This window comes from Corvus hawaiiensis, chromosome 3 (assembly GCF_020740725.1).
Source record: "Corvus hawaiiensis isolate bCorHaw1 chromosome 3, bCorHaw1.pri.cur, whole genome shotgun sequence".
Taxonomy (NCBI): domain Eukaryota; kingdom Metazoa; phylum Chordata; class Aves; order Passeriformes; family Corvidae; genus Corvus; species Corvus hawaiiensis.
The window spans coordinates 98,135,650-98,155,256 of NC_063215.1; the positions used below are offsets into that span (position 1 = coordinate 98,135,650).

General features: G+C 35.1%; 1 protein-coding gene across 1 annotated transcript in view; it reads left to right on the forward strand.

Annotated features, from left to right (window-relative positions):
- SPATA17 (spermatogenesis associated 17) overlaps positions 1–19,607 on the forward strand; it is an 88,182-nt gene that overhangs the window by 28,085 nt on the left and 40,490 nt on the right. The window contains exon 6 of the mRNA XM_048299843.1: positions 6,411–6,534. Within this exon, the coding sequence (XP_048155800.1) occupies positions 6,411–6,534 (124 nt within the window). The remainder of the gene's footprint in view (positions 1–6,410; positions 6,535–19,607) is intronic.

Consider the following 19,607-nt stretch of genomic DNA (forward strand, 5'->3'; position numbering starts at 1 on the left):
TTTTTCAGTATAGACTTGGGGATAAATAAAGCTGAACTATTTTCCTTGATCTGGTTCCTCTGCCAACAGAAGCTTCGGTGCTGAGTTACTCTTATGCCACATCTATAACGGGTGGGGTTTACAGCTTAATTAAATCAAAATAATTAAGCTGAAAAATCATTGTTTAGATTGGACGTTTTACATATTTTTTTTTTAACTTCACAGCATTTTCTGCTGCCAGTGAGGATAAAGTAAATTTGCCTTAAGGATATATGTACACAAGGGAAAAACATTTGGACCAAGAAGTTTGCATGTTTTGAGAAAATAGAATAATCTTAAGGGGTTATATATGACAAAAAATTAGGTTTTTAGTATACGTGAGGAAAAATTCTGTATGAGTTGTTACTGAAATCATAACTAGAAGAACCTGCATAATGGATTAGGAAAATACTCTGGTTTTAGTTCTAAGCTGCCTCTGCAATCAGTAGCTTGCAAGGCTGTTGCACTCTCTTGAGTAACTGTGCAGCAGTGGAAATTGGAAGGATAAGAAGGATGCATCAGTCTGTTCTTCCCTATCGTCTGGTACATGCTGTGCCCTGATCTCCTGATCTGCACAAGGCATTCATTCACTGTGTGCCCTTCACCACTATGTTCATCAAATTTCCTACGTCGTGTATTGATCACATTGTGGGCCTTGACAGTGGAACTGGTGTGTCACTTAATTCCATTGGCACTGTACACTATGTGATTAAGGGAAGATGGACAGACTGTGTGCTACTATGCACAAATTATAATGGGATTTTAAAGTGTTCTGAATTTCTTTCTGTAAAATTAATAATAATAGGAGATACAGGGTGTTTTCATATGCCTACACATTGGCTTTATTTATTTTAACTTTTTTCATCTTAAGGAGTCATATTTCCTATTTGCTGCACTGCAATGACATTCACTGCAACGCAATAACATTCCTCCAGATCTTGAAGAGCGTGTCATGATTAATTTGTTGAACAGATTCGTGTAAACATTCACATTTAAAATTAGTGAGAATTTTGGACATCCATTTGTGGTAGATCTCATAGGCAGTAAGATACCTTGTACCACTAATAACTGACTGCCGCTTTGAGCATCTATCTAACTGCAACTTGAGATCAAATATTTTGGTCAAGGAATTCTGTCAGGATACACACAGGACTATACATCATGGTAGACAGGAGAAGAGAGTTACAGAGCTGCCCTGATTTGCTTAGCAAATCTGAAGAGGTTCATTCAAAAAACCAGAAAAATATTGAGGATGACCAAGCTGTCTGATGGTACATAGCTAACTTAAGTATGTAGTATGTGCATTCTGTTAAAACTTTACCTTCAAAGTACAGAGTTCTCTAAACTATTTTTACATCCTAGGCTGGTCTATAGATATATTTCACTGTTTTCCAAATTTAATCAATTAAGTCAAACAATATTATCATGGCAGGTCATATTCCATTCTCACCTACACCAATGTGATGTAAAATCAAGTGGCATGCAGTGGTATACCAAAATTATTGTCTCACTAATTTTATTTTCACTTCCATATTCTGTATTTGAGCAGGGAGAATGATATATAGTCAGAAAGATTAAATATATTTAGGTTATCTCTTTGTATGCTAAGGTTGCCTACTGCCTCTGTTGCAGGAATTTTATGATTCAGTGTCTGAACTGTTTAAAATCACAATAACTTAATACTTTTTCTGGATACTGTAGGCAACTGTACTAATTATTAGTTTTTATTGGATGCCCTTTAATTTATGTAATAATTTTGTAATATTAGTTGGCCAAAGGACCACAGAATGCCAGTGGAAATGTGAACAGAATGCAATAGTTTGATAAACTTAAGAAACATAGGTCAGTGTGAATTTGTAAAATGATACAGTTCTATGCAGAATTATTAAAATCTGTATATTACTGAAATCATCACTTGAAGACCTTCCCAAAAGTGCCAGGAACAATATCATATGTGTATTTTTAACCTTTATACAGACAGCAGGAGCACTGTCAACTAAATTTGCATCTCATAGCAGGAACCAACACCATTGCCTACTGCATAATGAAGTATCAGAATAACAATAAGTTACCTTGTCAGATGAAATTTTTTAAATTTTGAACTATATAGACAAATAATTTCATCATTAACAATTCAGTAGCTACTTAACAGATTTGTTACACAAAATCATTTTTAATTGTGGGATTTGAGCACATATGTTGATTATCCTATGCTTATTTTCAATTACCTGAAACATTTTCTATGACAAGGACAATACACTTTGTGTTAGCCAAAACCACTTTTTAGTAAAAAAATGCATCCTAAACTTGCAGTAGTAAACATTGATATTCTTCTGATTTGTTTAATAATTTTCAGATCATGATAAAACACTACATATGTTAAAATATCCACATATTTCCTCTACAAAGCTATTCCATAAAAATCTGTGTGGGAGAAAGTCTGATTGGACTAAGCTTATATGGGAAGCCAGGTTTTTAGGAAGATGCAATAGATGCTATTAATATATTGAGATAAGCTTTAAGATAAAGAAAAGATTATGTGCTAAAATAATTACCCAATTTTTGAGTAATAACATTTTAATAAGCAGTACTATTCCAGCTATGAACCATGCAACAGACAGATTGCTTACAAAAACAGAACAAGATTATGAAATAACCTAACACATGTTCTGCATTTACAGAACTCTTTTCCTTCTGCAAAATTTATTGAAGCTTTAAAAAAGCGGGCCAAACAATTTGCCTTCTTCCACTTCACACTGAACCAGAAAAGGTTCATCCTGAAGCAAAGTTGGTCCAGAAGCCACAGCTAGTATTCATAATGTCACAGAGAATCACCCACGTATCCCAAGAAAAGATTGCTCAATGAACCCATCATATTTGTGAACAAAGAGAAGGCTGGCAGGAAGTGTAAAGATTTAATCCAAAAATCATTTCATTTCAACTGATTTCCAATTGACTTCAATAGAATTTGGATTTATTTTCTCTGGGAAGGCATACATGTACAAGGTCCCAAGCATGAAACTTCTCAGTGAACACATTTTCACATAAGCTGTGTGGAACCCTAGCTCCATTTGGAAGCCTAAGTTTATGTCTTTAGTATCACTTATCCTTCTACACGTTATTCTGTATGGTAACAGTGAAACCCCTGCACAGTGCATGACATGTTAATATTAATCTGCTCATGTGTGAAATAGTATATTCATATCTAACTGCTTTAGATTCTCTGCTTTTGTTGCTCCTTCTCAAATGCTTGAAAGTATGGTAAAGGAGATGAAAGCTTCAGGTTCAAATAGCTTTAAAATAAATCTATATTTATGCTAAAACATCTATGTTTCCAGTCAAGCAATGTTAGGACTGCTACATACAACTTATTTTGTACTGCCTCTCAGGAGAGAATCATCCTGGGAGCTATTTTCCCTGTGACAGAATTGTTTGCATGTTCTGTACACAGTATAATGCACGATAGAGATATTTTAGAACTGACAAAATATGTAGGCTGCAAAAGTATGTTGAAAATTATTTGTAACTGCTTAAAAAATCTCAAACTTTTGCATGGATTATTTTACAAGTATTTCTGAGGGTATGTGGTAATCAGGAATGATCATGATGGTAGCACTGTCTAAGAAGATCACGAGTTAAATTGAACTTCAAGTATTTTAGACTTCATTTAATTTCAGCAAGTAATGATTATTAATCCTTCATTAAAAACAATCTGGTAAATTCCCATTGATGACAATGGGAAACATTTTGCATCCCATTATCATTATTTCTGGAAAACAAATCTATACTTTTGACATTATTTGTGCATTTTAATCACCAGTTGTGCTCTAAATCAAAAAGCCTCCATATTCACTGTTAGGAAGAAGTACCTCAGTATATAGGAACATGAAGAGCCTGTAGTAATATGTTGAGAATTATTTCATCAGTTGTAGATAGGGGTACTAAAGCTGAATAGAGGGGTCTGTAATCAAAAAGGAATAGTATTAAACATGTAAACCATGGATCATGCACTTTGATATTGAAGGTAAAGTGGCATAAAATAAAAGAACAAAGTTAATACTATATGTATTGTCTATTTATTCATTTGTATGTGATTGGTGAATATAGAACAAAGAGTTTCCTAGTAAGAAATGCTTATGTACCTACATATAGTGACTCTGAAATCTGTACCTTGAGGACAAAGAAAGGTCGCCAATCTCTCCAACTCCTAGTTCTTTGTCAAAAATGGACACAGTTAATGAGGTTTGTTTGGTACAGCACAAATTCTCAGACACAGATAGAGATCCTTTCAATGGAAACAAATTTGTTTGGCTTTACCAGGTTACTTAGCGATTAATAATAGCCTTGAGATGCAGGTCAGAAAGGTCATCGTCCCTGCTTGCCAACACAATCTAAAATGTGCAGCTACTCCGGCTCTGCAGGCTTTGAGGCCCCGGAATGCTATGCATAAAGTAAAACAGGCTATTTTCCAACTTCTTTTTTCATATTAATAAGCAATTTTCAAGAGAAGGGTGGCAAAATGGGGGCCATGCCACTCTAAGTAATTCATTTATTTTGCAATTTAATCTTATGTTGGAAAAAAATTACACTGCTGCAAAAGCATAGCATGGTGATTTTTAAACGTCAGTGTGCTTCATAAGTAACCTTGTATGAAATATTGTATTAGCAGCCTTTAACAGTAAACTGCAACAAAAAATATTTGCAGAGATTCAAAAATACCTATGCATCTTTTCTGATCTGTATTTCCTTTTCATTCTATTTCACTTTTATAGTTAAAATAAAATGTTTAATTACTTAATACTTTACTTATTTTAATTGATATAATCTTGAAAGATAGCATGAAACAAATAAAAGTTCTACATTGCAACTTGTATTTAAGAATCTGATGTCATAGTGTTCGTATTTGTAAAGCAATTATTGCTCTTTCACATATTTTGATGAACTAATTTAATGATAATTAAAATAGTAAGAGTAAGTCTGAGTTCCAATCTCAAAAACACTTTCAGGAGCAATATGACTTTTCCATGGGATTATTCATATCAGCAAACTTATCCATGTGCATATTTTGACACAATTTGACCCATGTCCTCACAGTGTCTTATTTAGCGCTCATTGAAACAACTGAGACTATTAATGTGGACCTCTCTAAATAATCTGTTTTGCAGGAATATTTGAATTATCTAGTTATGTGAATAGTATTTTTTTCTTTTTATTTTATCATATACGCACATACTAAAAAAAAAAATACTAGAATTTACTCAATTATCTTTTTAGCAATCTAAATGCTTGACTGAATATGCTTGGTGTCTTTGGCACACAGGTTAATTTGAACTAGCCATTTTCTAATAACAAAAATAACAGATGTTAATCAAACTAACCTTTTTTAACTGGGTCAAAAAATTCTATACACGTGCACTGTGCACAATAGCATGGAATTTTGTTTCTTATAGAGCATTAATTCACTCTACAGTTTGCATAATTTATGGCAAGCCTGGCTCTGAAAAAAAAAAGCCATTGAGGAGTAAATCTATGCCCATTTTCTGTTCAAGTTTTTCTGTAAACATTCAGTTGAAATCATGAGTTTTCTCCATTCTTTGAAACCTGGTATTAGGTATAGTTCCATATTTCTTTTATGATGAAAGGGTTTTCTGCAGAGAGTCACACACTTAGATGTCTCTTTGTGTTCACACCTCTGTCATGAAGTGCTTCATGAAGCAGTTTCATTCCTGGTTCTTGTGGTGGCCTATACAGCTCCCATCAAACCAGAGCAGGAATGAGCTGTGCAAGAAGCCCAATGCCACGGAAACTCCTCTTAAGGACAATGTATGCATGAAAGGTTCCCATCCAGTTTCCTCTGTGCCTACTTTCTCAACCTTACAAAAGGCTCAAGGATCCAGGAGTGAATGTCATCTCTTATCCCATGTCTACTCTCCTCTCTCATTCCATAAAATCACCCCTGGCTGCAGATCAGGAGGTGGTGCAAGGCACTAGCTGAAACATAAGTGAAAAACTTATGTTTTGAAACCATTTTAAGGAAAATCACTGTATTATAATAGCTTCCACTTAGAGAAATTCAAAGTAAAAAGACACTTAAAGGCAAATAAAAGGACATATATGGATATTATTTTATCAAGCTGTAAGCACTGTGAACCTGTTATATATATACTGTTCCTACTTTTGATCATTTTAATCCTGTTTCTTCATAGCTATATCCATGTAGTATCCTACTGCTGTGGAACTGAAAGAATAGTAATTTTACATTCCAGTGGTGTCAGTATACTGCTAATATATAGGAACAGAATACTGTGAAGCTATGAGAGGGTTAAAGTAAAATAGAACAGTAGCACGTCGTTTATTGTTATAATATAGTTAGCAGACGTATTTTATTACAGGAGTGAACTTCAAGAGTATGCAGAAATGAAGGAAAATGAAGACAAAATGAAAGACCTAGAAAAGAAAGAAAAGGAAAAGAAATACCAAGCCCGAAAGATGCATTACCTCCTTAGCACTGAGCAGGTTGGTAGACCTATCCCTGACAGCTCATGCAAACCACTTGGGCCCCCAGCCTGACAGAGATAAACTAGCAGGCTGAATGGGACATGACTTGTTGAAAAGATATCACAAAGACACTACTTCGAGTTCAATTTAGTGCTTTTCTATAGGCAAGAGCAGGTACCATGACTATTCTGTGACAGTAGCTCATAGAGGCGGCATCAGCACTGCTGGCAGAAAGAGTCCAAGTCAGCAGTTTGATCTGCCACTGTGATAACACAACATGAAGGGCATAACCTCGCTTTAAAAACTCATTTTGACTGGCTTATTGTTGTGTTGTTGCACTTGTCAAGAACTAACAAGTTATTAAGCTGAGAAGAGATTTCATTTTTTTTCCCCTTTTTTAATTGAGCTAATGCTTGGGTTGGTGCAGTGTTCTGCTTGTTTTTAGGATAGATTGTAAACGTGGGTTTTCAGATAAAGCTTGTCTTAGACCTTCCTGAATCAGCTTATTTAGCATGATTGTTTTCACTGAAAAATGCCTCATAAATTTTAAATATTTATTATTAATTTCTATTGTATCTATATAACTGGTATATTATTCCAAGCTTTCTTATGCAAGCTGCTTTAAACAGGCAGGTAAATATGCCAGTAGATATACTTATGTAAAATTGATATGATTGGTAAAGCTTGTGGGTTTGCCTTTTCATTAGTCCTCTTTTGTGAACTTTCATAAAAGCAGAAAATGATTTTGTCTCCAGAAGTATTTGTTAACTGGTTGTTCTTCATATGGATATGGAATTAATATGAAATGTTAGTGTGAACTAAATGCTTGCTTTTTGTAAGTTGTTAATTATAATCTGTGCGTAAGAACTGCTAATCCTAAAGAATGCAGGAAAAATACCATGACACTTAGTGACAAAATATTTAATCTTCCCTTTTGTTTGGGAATCATTTGTGATCTATCCTGTAGATAGAAATGTGGTTTGATTAACTGGATATCAGTTATGAAAACTCAATGTGTAAATCAAGTTTTTTTTTTTTTAAAGCATAGTATAATATAAGTAAAAAATAGCATAAAAATGTTCCCAGTGGCTATTAGACAAGGAAGCTAGTTAATGACTGAAATCAGCTCACTCTAATTTATTTTTCCACATGTAGATCTAGGATATTAAGAATAATCTGCACAGTATCTTATATTATTTTAAACTGTAGAAAATTGGGAATTCCTGTTTTGAACAGTACAATTTGTGTAAACAAATTCATAAACATTAATATGCTTACCTGGAGTACAAAAATTGTCAGGTTAGAGACACTGAATGACTTGTGGTCTAATAAGATTTTAGTAAGCTCAGTTCACCTCTAATGGTACAGGCTTAGCAAGCTGTAACGCATTTTAAGGAATGGCAAGTAGTTCCTCATTTCAGCCATCCACCTGGAGGACTGCTGGTAGAGGGCAGCAGTAACTGTTACATTCTGATGAATTTGGGTTACTAATTTTACAGAATTAGAATTAGCTAGCAGTGCTTTTATCTAGCAGAACAAAAAAATGCTTGGTTTCGCTTGCTGAGATGGTTTGTGAATACTGAGACTTAGAGCCCACAGAATTTTTTATTTATCACAGAACTGAGCTCCAAGAGCCATCTTCTTTTGCAGGTAGTATTTCAAAACATAAATAAGTGTAAATCAATGCAAAACCTACAGACAATCTGAAAACCTGCAAAGATATATTTGAAGTTAACTACTTACTGCAGTCAAAGTCCATATTCCACAACTGCACATAGTTGTAGAATATGATATCTTGCTAAGATACAGGGCAAATTATTTCCGTGCAGAATTTACTGGTTTGATGCTCTGAGTCTGACATTTTACTCTCTAAATGTCTGGTCTTCTGATCTGACTACAGCTACATCTTGCTCTTTTCAAAGGATGATTAATTGGATTACAGAGCAGGAACCATTCATGTCTCAGTAGAAACAGGCAGCAAAAGTCAACACTTTTGAGTGAGTTAAGGAAAACGTATCATTTGTAAGCAAGGCACATAGCACATGAAAAGAGGACATTGATGAGCTGCACTCACTGTAGTTATGCATTACCTAAAGCCCAGTAAGTTACAGAGATGACCTGCTAAAGTTTAGTTCTGCTCCCCTTCCTGCCATACATAACGAGGTGCAATGATGGAGCTGAGCCACCCCATGCATCAAAGTTTCAGGTGTTCAGGCAGGTTATATGGACAGCATTGCAAAACCTGTATTTGCAATAATGGTTTCAAATATATCCTGCAGTTTGGAATATTTTTGCTTTAATACAGGCAAAAAGGGTGAGAAAAGGGTGTTTACTTATTGACAGAAAGGAATTCAGGAGTTGTTGCTCCTCAATTTTTGTAAAGAAAGGCATGTCAAGTTTCATTCTTCTCTCCCTACAAGCTGAAGCCCACAACATCTCAGAAGTGTGTTTATATATCTATATCTCTATATCTGTATCTTTATCTGTATCTTTATCTATGTCTATGTCTTTATCTATATACAAGGTGTTCCCATTCCTGATTGCTAACATTGTTTTACTTTCAAGAAGTAAAGCTGAAGAATGTGAGTGTCAGAAATATACAGGGGTGTCTGGTATGGACATAATAGCATGGCCTATGATTAAGTCAATGTTTTGTCCTTTTCATGAAATAACTTGCTATTCAAGCATTTATTTCTTTCATAACTATTACCTTTATAAAGAAAAACCACTTTCTAGTTGCTTACTGCAAGAGAGTCCAATGTGAAATACAGCAAGAAATAAATCTATAAGATGGCAACTTTGGGACTTCCAAAACAAATTCAATCTTAAAAATAAGATTCTCTGTACTTCAGGTTTTAAAATTTTTATATAACACAATTCTTTTCTTATGTGTTTTTACCTTATCAGTCTGATAAATTTTGACTTTATGATGAACATAATGAAAAAGATATATTTAACAAGTGTTTGTTAAGAATATTTCTTATCATTTCCTATTGGTAACACAATTTGTTTTCATCGTTTTTACCTGTTTTATGATGAACTGAATTGTGATTTCTTATTGAGACATGAAACTTGCAATAATTAAGTTTTTCTTATTAGTCCAAAATCACAGTATGCTATTTCCACTACAGTGGTAATGATCCCTTTTTTCAAATTGTCATTAATAAATTAACTACTTGTTAAATGTGGTTTTCCATTATAAACACGTTTACCTATGCAGATTATTATTCTATATCCCTGTAGTTCCTGTTTTTGTATTAACAACCTTCATTATAATTGTGTAGGTTCTTACTTCTGCTCTTTGTCATATTTTCAAGGCCAACATTTGTAGTAAGGGCCATCCCCTGCCAAGTGCTGACAAATGACCTTTAAAGTCAACTATGGAGAGAAGCACTGAATATATTCATGGCACTTTGTAAAAATGGGGTTGAAGAGCCCACTTGTGTTGAAATATGTGGTTGCATGATTCTGGTCCTTGGTATTTCCAACCTTTCAAGAAATTTTACAGTTGGTCTTTGTCTTACAACAGTGATTAGAGTCAGTACGACAGTCTAAATCTGGAGATCCAGTATCAAGCTAGAATGCAGACCTGTATTGTTTTCAGTATCTGCTGACAGAGCAAGCAGCAATGCTGAGGTGATTCTGTGAGTGGGAGCAGGTGCATCAGCACCTGCAAGTCCACAGTGGGATGGGGAGCTGAAGACAATGGTAACAGAAATACAGAGCAGAAGTTGTGTATGCCTTCTAAAGTACTGAGTTCATGAAAAGAGCCCTATGGAAACAGTGTTCCAAGTGCCGCAGCTGAAAAGGCCTTCTGCTCTTACAGTTTCTCCTGTCACTGAGAAAACGATTGGAGGATCAGCAGAGCAACAGATCTTTTCCCTGTAGTTTTTTACTGTATAGCAAACAGTTCTGGGTGAGGTAAAAGAGAATTTTAATTCTCTTTTCTCCATTTCCTCTGTTTCTAAACAGATAAACACAATTACTTTTTGTCAGACAAAATAAATGTACAACTAGTCCAGGAAGCCAAATTTCTTTTGAGCTGCAAAAGCTTGAGAGCTTTGTCACACAATTGCAGAACGTATTTGTACATTGTTGATAGGGGGATGTTATACATGCAGCAGTTAAGCTTATCATTGCTCTGGCTGGTGGACTGAGTCACAGCCTCATTTCTAAACCTGGACTTCCTGCTCTGTGATAAATCATGCTGAGAGTAGATCAGCTAATACTGGTCCTCTCTTCTCTGGGAGCTTCTGTTCTATCTGAAAGCTTTAACTATTGAGACCTTAGAAAAATTAGTCATGCTGTTACGTGTGTATGTCTACTCTGGATTTTTGTATAGCATTTTCTTTCTGTTAGCCCCTGACTAATTAGAAGACCTGATTGAGTTATACTGAAGACTCCTCTGGCCAAGCATTCTATCTTTGACAGTGGCCAAAAGCATGGCCTAGGGAAGAGGAATAAAATGGAGCAATGGGGCAATATAATTATTATCAAGAATATTCTCTCAGTTTCTAGCAAACAGTAGTTGAGGGACTTGTAGTTCTTAGTTGTACAGCTTTCTATTTTTGTAATATTTAGATTTTAATTTTTTGCCTCTGTATTCCTTCAATTCCTGCCTCTCTTAATACCCAGAGAAGGAATAACCTAGACAGGGAGAGTGGGTTAAGAGATCTGGCACTAACACTAGCTCTCAAGCTGTGCTTCCTTGGAAGACCAGGTTCACTCATTCTCCTTGCAGTGTTGTTTTGCTCATTCATGTTCCTTTCACAGCTTTGCTGTCTCTGGTGTTCTGTCACAGGAGCATATGCAACTGTGGAGTGCCTTATTCCTTCTCCACGATTTCATCTGGTTCTGGGGATTGCCTCCGCCACTCCAAGCAACACTGAAGTCCATCACTTTGCAGCCCTCTTTAGCAGGGTGACAGTTTTCCCTGCTGTCCTTTGGCAGTTTGTGCACAGATACCGCTCATAAGCTCCTGGTAAATTAGAGCTACAAGGGAAGAACAAAATCCATGTGTAATAATAGGCCCTTTTCATTGTAGAAGTTTTAGAAACCATGACATTCCTTTTAGTAACAAGACACAAGTTCTGGTTTTGGATCATAGTAGTTCAGTTTTCAGTGCCTGCTTGTCTGTGTCGCCATCTCTTTCTTGAGTCCAGGCTAATGCATGTAGGTATGTGGCTGGTATTGGCCCACATTTGTTCCCATTGAAATAATGCTTTGGAAATGATTACTTGTAAGGATATTATAGCTGGTGCTATAAAATAAGAAAGTATTTTGAATGGAACTATTCTTGACTGAGATGATCCTTCCCAGGGAGACATAAACATGTGAGAAAGTAACCCTTTAATAGATTAGCACTATAGAAAACATTAAAAAAAAGGCCAACCCCCCCACCTTAAGAATAATGCTCTGTGCGAAGGAAGGAAATATTTGCTGTGAGTTACTCTCAAGTGAGTAACAGCAAAAACTTCTAATGTCAGCAACAAGAACCAAGTTTTTCCATTTTTACTGTCTCTGTGTATCTCCGTAAGCAATTCCACTTTAGGTTAATGGGAACCATTTAGCAAACTTCTCTGGATTCTGCATTAGGGCTTTTGAGTATAAAGGAAGTAAAAACATGCCCCAGTTTTTAATCTTTTGTTTCTAAGGCCAGTTTCATTTTGATTTTCTGTAGTTATTGTAGAACTCAAAATATCACTTCTATAATTTTTTTCCATATCTATTCAGCATTTGTCAGTTCCTAAGGTAAAATACTTTAAATTCAAATTCTATTCAGTGCTAAGGTATTCTTTTATTAAATTTTTCCTGTCAACAGAGATGGCAATTCATAATTGTTACACTGACTGCCTTTGTCCCCTTTTCACATTACTGGAAATCAGGAGTTAATTCTATTGAAGTTACTGCACTTATTCAGGTCTAAATGTCTAATGTTCTTAGTGAGAAAGAAAAAAGGCCACAAAATCCTTCCTGGAGCAGGATAATGAATATTCAGGAGGCACAACTGATTAATATGCTTCTAACCTAATGTGCTGTCCTGTAAGAACTTGAAAAACAATTGGTCTAAAATGACACTGTTTGACACCCACTCTGTCTCTGGACAGCTGGCAGTTTTATTCTTATAAAGGCGAGGACTCAGTGGATAAAGCCCTAGCCTTTGATCTTCAGAACCACAGTTTAAGAGACAAGGCTGCAAGTTTGGTCATTTGAGCTTAGTCCCGAGTGAACAGTCCACATCACAAAATGATTATACATAATTTGTTACTATTGGCAGTGTCTGTTCAGGAAAGGCCAAGGACTGAGCTAGCATGAAGAATGAATTAGCTCTTACCTTTTACATTTTATTTCCTCCCTCTTTACTGTTGTAATTTTATTATCCTGTCTCTAAAACATTCAGGGGATGAAATTATCATTCATTATAAGTACTAATACTTCCTGAAGATGAACTAAAATAGTCAATTCTTTTTTTATTCTAGGTGCCCCAATCAATGAACATCCCCACCTATCCATGGGTGTTTAATATCTACTCATCACTTCTCTGCCAAGTAGTCAGATGTTTCTGAGTACTTTCCAAAGCTTGTACCATAAAATATCCTATTTAAATTACAGAGGAGAGAGTGAGCTTTCTTACTTGTCAGGCAGGCTTGCATTTGTATGTGAAGCACTTCATGCTGCAGTGTTCTGTTTTTATAAAATAATATTTCCAAAGGGTTCACAATTTACATATGCTTCTGACCACACTTGTGACAGCTATGTTTGATCAGCAAGATTTCTTGGTGTATTCACTTCCCATTGGAAGCCAGATATATCAGTCTATTCACAGGTATTCACTCTAGGAAAATCATTCAAATCTTGTGCCTCATGGGGTATTGCACACACAATCTCAGTTCGCTTGGAAAGGATTTCGGTTCATGTTGCTCAATGTTTCTGTCAGAAAGAAGGACAAAGTAAGGTAAACTGAAAGAAGCCAGCAACTGAGCTGTTTCTGATGCTGAAAGACATTGTACCTGAATGCCAGCTCTAAATTCCAAAAATTACATTTAAGTGATTTGCACACACAATCAAAAATCTCTAGTTCTCTTAAAATCTGAGTCCGTCTCTTGCCCTTTGGGATAACTAATCTTGGGGACACTCAGAACTGTAATTCTGATACTCAACACAGTATCATGGTGATGTAAAAAAGAGGACAAGAGCTGAAAGACAAAATACATCTCCAAAATTTATCTGGTGCACATATTGCCAAAATAATTTAGTGCCAAATTTTATAACTTCCATAGATCTTCCATATTCTTTTCAATCAGACATTTTTGTTCTTTAAGAAATAGTGGTTATCTCTCTAGGGAGGACAAGTACAGTCAAAGCCAAAACTAAGATGGTGAGCATGGTGGTCTTCATGCCTGGAAAAGGGTAACTGTGGTTAGAGGATGGAAGAAATGCTATCTGCTGACACCATAACCTATATCTGGTATGCAAAATCCGTGGCTGTGCACCATTTCAGATGTATTTCTTCCCAGTGTCAGTGAATAGAACTCCCCTCCCATTCACTCTTCTCTAAAGTCTCAGCCTAGCTCAGGTGGTAAGTAAAAGTGTTTCTAACAGAAATCAATAATTTCTCCTTTTGTCCCAGAAAACAAGACATTCACTTCCTATTCCTTAAAGATAGTCAGTGAATGAACTTTTAAGTTTTATCTATGACAGCATTTTAAACTCTATTTTTCCTAAAGGCTGCCTGTTACAAAATCATTTCAGTTTGTTTGATAACTGGTTAACTGTTCAAAGAAATGAAAGTTTGCACAAAAAATTCATCTCTTATTAGAAAGAGCTTAACACACAATAAAATATAAAGTTTGAGTGCTGTTTTCTGGTTGATCCTATGCAAGCTTAGTTTTTAAAGGTATGTCCATGTAGACATGGCAATATTTCTCAGAGGTTCTTCTAAATAGCTTGTTACTAGCCATGTCACACAAAGCTTGATATTATAGCATAGTGACATTTCTGTATCTACCATGAATTATAGCATTGAGCATTTCAGCTTTAGTCATTTAAAAATCCACTAGCTAGAAGGTCCCTGCACTTAAACTGTCTTTTTTAGCATCTGAATTGCATAATCCCTATTTGTGGTGATTTTTTCTAGACAACAAACTTCGTGCTCAATTCCTGTGGGCAGGATTAATGGCAGAGTTTAAAGGACAAGCTGTGTGATCTATCAAAAAGTGTACATGCTGAGATCTTAGAAAAACATGACCACATTTTGTGTATTACTGTCAATTGTGGTGGCAAAAGGGTTGGATTGCTGCAGGGTTAGAAAACTGGTAAGACTGAGTTATATATTGAATGCTGGCTGTGGGTATTATATGGTAAAAACATTGAAGAAATAATCTATATTGCAAGGAAATCACAATGCAGCACAACATCAGCTAAGTAGTTCACAAAGCCACATTCAGAAACAGTGGAACTCCACTGACATTCTTGCAATAGTTACTGGTATAAATTTGGTTGATGCATAGTAGTCCATCTGGTGTTTAACCAAGTTTGTGTGAGCTATGGTCTTGCTCAGGTAATTTTTTTCTCCTGTTATACTAGGAGAAGTACATGCTAAGTAAGAGATAAGTGGGTAAGAGAGGTTAGGAATGGTGTGGGAGAAGTCATGAAGATAAAATACCATACATGTCTCAACAGCAAACCTTCCTGTTGATTAAGAAGTGGCACTGATGGTATCCTTGCTTTAATGAGACTTCAAGATGAGTGATGTACATACCAATTCTTTTGTTTTTCAGCTCTTTGGCAACAGAATAGCATAGTAGTGAAGTTCTTTAACTTGCACTGTTTATTGAATATTCAGTGCATTTTTTTAGTGTCTGACACATACTGTTAATTTGGGAGTTGTGTCTGTCCTGCAAGGGACATGACAAACACTGTACATCTCCCTCTATTGTTTGCTTTGCTTTCAGTTTTTCCATTTCAACAATCTTTTAGTAAAGTCTTCATTGTTGGGGTTTTTTTCTGATTATGTCACTCTTTTCTACTAATTTCTGACTACCTTTACTAATCAGATGAACATGGTTTTGTTCCCTCATTATTCTTTCTCTTATACAATACTATAACTGTTCATTAAGCCTTCCCCTCATTGTTTATTGGCCTCATTGCAGACTGCTTTGTTAAACATTCTGCCACAATCTGAGTTTTTACTCATTGCCTAATCCTATATGTTTACTACAGCAAATTGTTTAATAAATCTGTCAGAATATATGTCTGTGAGGGAATACTCACATGTAAGCACAATGCAACAGAGATAAGGAACAAGGAAAAGCAGTGAAATGTTACTTTTTTTTGGTTGCACCTATGCATTTTTGAGGAGTGAAACAATTCTCCATTTAGCAATTATTTCCTTGACAAAGGAAATCTCCATATGATTTCCATCCCTACCTGCTACAAAGAGCTTCTCCTCTCTTCTGATATGTTGTTGCAGGTAAATTCTGGTGTTACAAATTCAAAGATTCTAAGTGGTGTAATTATAAGGATTTTTCTCAATCCAGTTAGAAAAGGAGTGAATCTCAAGTAGATTTTTTGTAAAAAGCTAATCTTTTCCATTATGACGATGGCAGCAGATGGAATTTTAATTTTAAAGACATAAGTAATATCACATATGTAGGTATGTGTTTTAATGCTATGAAAACTTCTCACAAGCATACATATTTTTAGCCTCAAAATAGCTCTGTAAAGGAAGAAAATACTGGTTTTGTGTTTACAGGTAATTATTGAGACACAGAAGAATAAATTCACCTTCAGAGATTTTTTTTCAGACTAAGTTCTCTAATTCCCACTTACCCAAGGTGGTTTAGAAACAGGTTTCTTTTCAGAGATTCTTATAATTTGTATATTATCCCACATTCAGCCTAGCTCTTCTTACAGAGAAAATAACAGTAACAGAATTTCCCACTCCTATTTTTAAAATAAAGCCATTCAGCAATTAAGTTGTATTTTTCTGCTTGTTTTGAAATCAGAAGCCAAATGAGAAGACAGTAAGAGAACTTTGAATGTACTGTCCCTATGTTGTGTCTTCATGATAATAGTATTGTTTCCCATGCCATCACTCAGTCATTCAAGTTATTATTCCTGAAATAGTCAAGTCATCAAGAGCCTGCGTTAGAATTAGATTTGACAGAGTAAGCCTCAGTCAGAGGGACAATCAATGAAAGGTGGATGCATTTTTGGGATGCCTCTGCATCTGCTGGGTTGCTGTGTTTTGGATATTGTGCCACAATGATTCATGCAGTAAACTATGATTATATTTCTCTTTTATCTTGGCGCCTAAATGCCCAAGCAGTTGGTACCTGTTTGGAGACTCAATTACAGTGTTGTTTCCTGCTTAGTGCCTTGCAGGTTTAGAGGTTGGTTTTATGGTCTGTGGCCAGGATACCAGACTTGAATATTTCCTTAACACCTCATTGTATAGTCCATAAAATTGCTGCCTGGTTTACTTATACAAGTGCATTTAAACTGTGATTGCATTATTATTTTGATATCAAGCAAACATTTCACAGATGAAAAGGACTGAACCAAGCTTTACAGTCTGAAGGCAGAATAACAATAATTAATGCTTCTATTACTCTGTTTAAACAGAATATATATTAAGCAGAAGACAGGTAATTAATCCCGCTTGAAAGAAAATACGCTACTCATCACTCATTTATGAATTCTTCAGTCTCTCCATAAAAGCAGTATCTCAAAGAAAGGTAAAATACCTTACGTGCAATAACAGGCTAGGTCCTCCAGTTCCTATTTAGATGAAATTCCTGAGAGTATATTTTTTAGGGATTAGAGGATCAGGCCTGAAGAGCAGCATTAGCTCAGTGAGGACTGAACCTACATTTATAAAGCTGCGTGACATTTTTCCTATTGTCAGGCATGGTAAAGAAGTTTTATCTCAAACCAGAATGTTAAACCATACTATGGTATTTTTCCAACATCTGCATAAACTTGACAATGTATTTCTTAATTGTTAATACAGAAATCTGTTCACATTAGTTAAAAAATTGCAGATCGTTGCTAGTAGAATGCATTGTATTGTAGCTTAAATATTTTGATGTTTTGCATTTGAGTTCACGGACATAGTTTTATTATACTTGGTGCTAGAACAGTATTTACAGATTTTTTATAGATGTTCTTTCTACAATAAATCTCATATTAAATATTGTCCTTTTATTCTCACTAAATATGAAATATTCTGACAGTCTGTAAAAAGCTAGTTATTTAGAAGTTTACAATTCCTTTTCTTTTACAGGCATGTTTGAAACATTATATAAACACTTATTTTCTTGTGAATCATTAATGTTTTAGGGTATTTCTATTCCCTCCTAGAAAAACTATATCTGGGGATTAACAGGATTGTTCACTGGAATTCACGTGGAAGCATAACTGCAGTAGCTGAGAAATGATCATGTTTCCTTTTAGTTCTCAGCAAGAGTAATTGAATGTTGAATATCTTACTAAACGCTGGACTGTGACAGTGTGTTAACACTCCGACTATCTCCTAACAGCAGGGCAATTATTTGCTGAGTGGGATTTTTATAAATCCCCTGGCAGTAGTATGTCCTGATAATTATGATGAAGTGCACTGGTCAGTGTTGATTCAGCAATCCCATCTCTAGCAAATATTTCATTCACAGCTCTCCTTCATGCTTTTACTTTTATGGCTTTTAAAGATCTCTTACCTCTCATCTCAGCTTGCTTAGGTTTTCTTACAAATTACAATGGAGCAAGAAAGGATTTTCAAGTTAAGTCCCTATTTTGTTGAAGTATTTTCTTGCTCATTTAACTCCTCATTAAAAGACCAAAGTGAGAAAGTAGCACTTTATTTAGGTTCTTATTGTGATAACCACTTGCACAAGCTTCCTCCCTCAAAACTGGTTCTTTCAAGATGAAATTACTGTTAAAGGAAACATTTATATTCATGATATATGTTGATTATTTCAGTCTTTCAGAGTGGATATGAAAAATTAATTAAAATACAGCATACCTTTATTTTTGCTTAGTTAAATTACAGTAAAAATATGTAAATATATTAGAATACACTTTCTATTGACTTAAGGCTTACAATTTATCTCCAGCTCAACTTTGTCAGTTTTTAATTTTACATATGTGTAATTATTTGTGGCACAGTAGCTATGCTGTATCTTAGAACATATTTGGTTCGCAATTTTTTACATAAACTTAAAAAGCTCAGCCAAGATGTAGGAAAGAAGACTAAGAAATAATTAATTTATAAATAAAAATTGCAGAATCTAAACTTCTCAGGATTTATGATACCACTTGGGGTCACCTATCTTTTCCGAGGAACTGTCTGGCTTAATCAACACAACCTTGTCTTTCCCTTTCTACCTGCATTTTTTCTTTCCTTTCTTCTTTCCTTCTTTCTATTTCTTTTGCTGCTGCCTTACTTCATAGTTTAGGTTTCAAGGCAACTCCTTAGTAATTTTTTTTCTTTTATTCTGAAAAAAAATTAATTAAGACAGGAAAGAAGTTAACTCTTTCTCTCTGTATTGAAATGATAAACAGGAAAAGACAGAAATGGATATTCTTTAGCATTGAGTAAATACAGCATTAGTGGAAGCTGTGGAAGCAATTCAGACTATAAAAACCCCAAATCTTTTCTTTGCTAACGTTCATTAAATTAATGTTTGTTTCCCTATGATTTTTTCTTTCTTTATATGTGACCATTAATTATAAAGATAAGAAAATGATTGGGAGGAAACTAGATGATAGAGTGTTAGAAATGCAAAATGATTCAAAATATTAATGTAATGCTAAGGATGACTGGGTAACAAATGGTACATTTGCCAGTATGCTTGACCTGACACAATTAATATTCCAAGTCATGCTTGGGTTTCCATGATGGAAAGTCTGAGGCAGAGAATTCTAGGGGAAAATATATCTATTGTATAACTCATTTCTCTCTCTCTCTTTTTTTTTTCCAATTTTTTTTTTTTTTTTTTTTCCTGACGAGTCAGAACCATAGTCTTAAAAAAAATGTATCTCTGCTTTCACACCTCATTTGCCATATTCACTACTGGGCCACCGTTCACCAG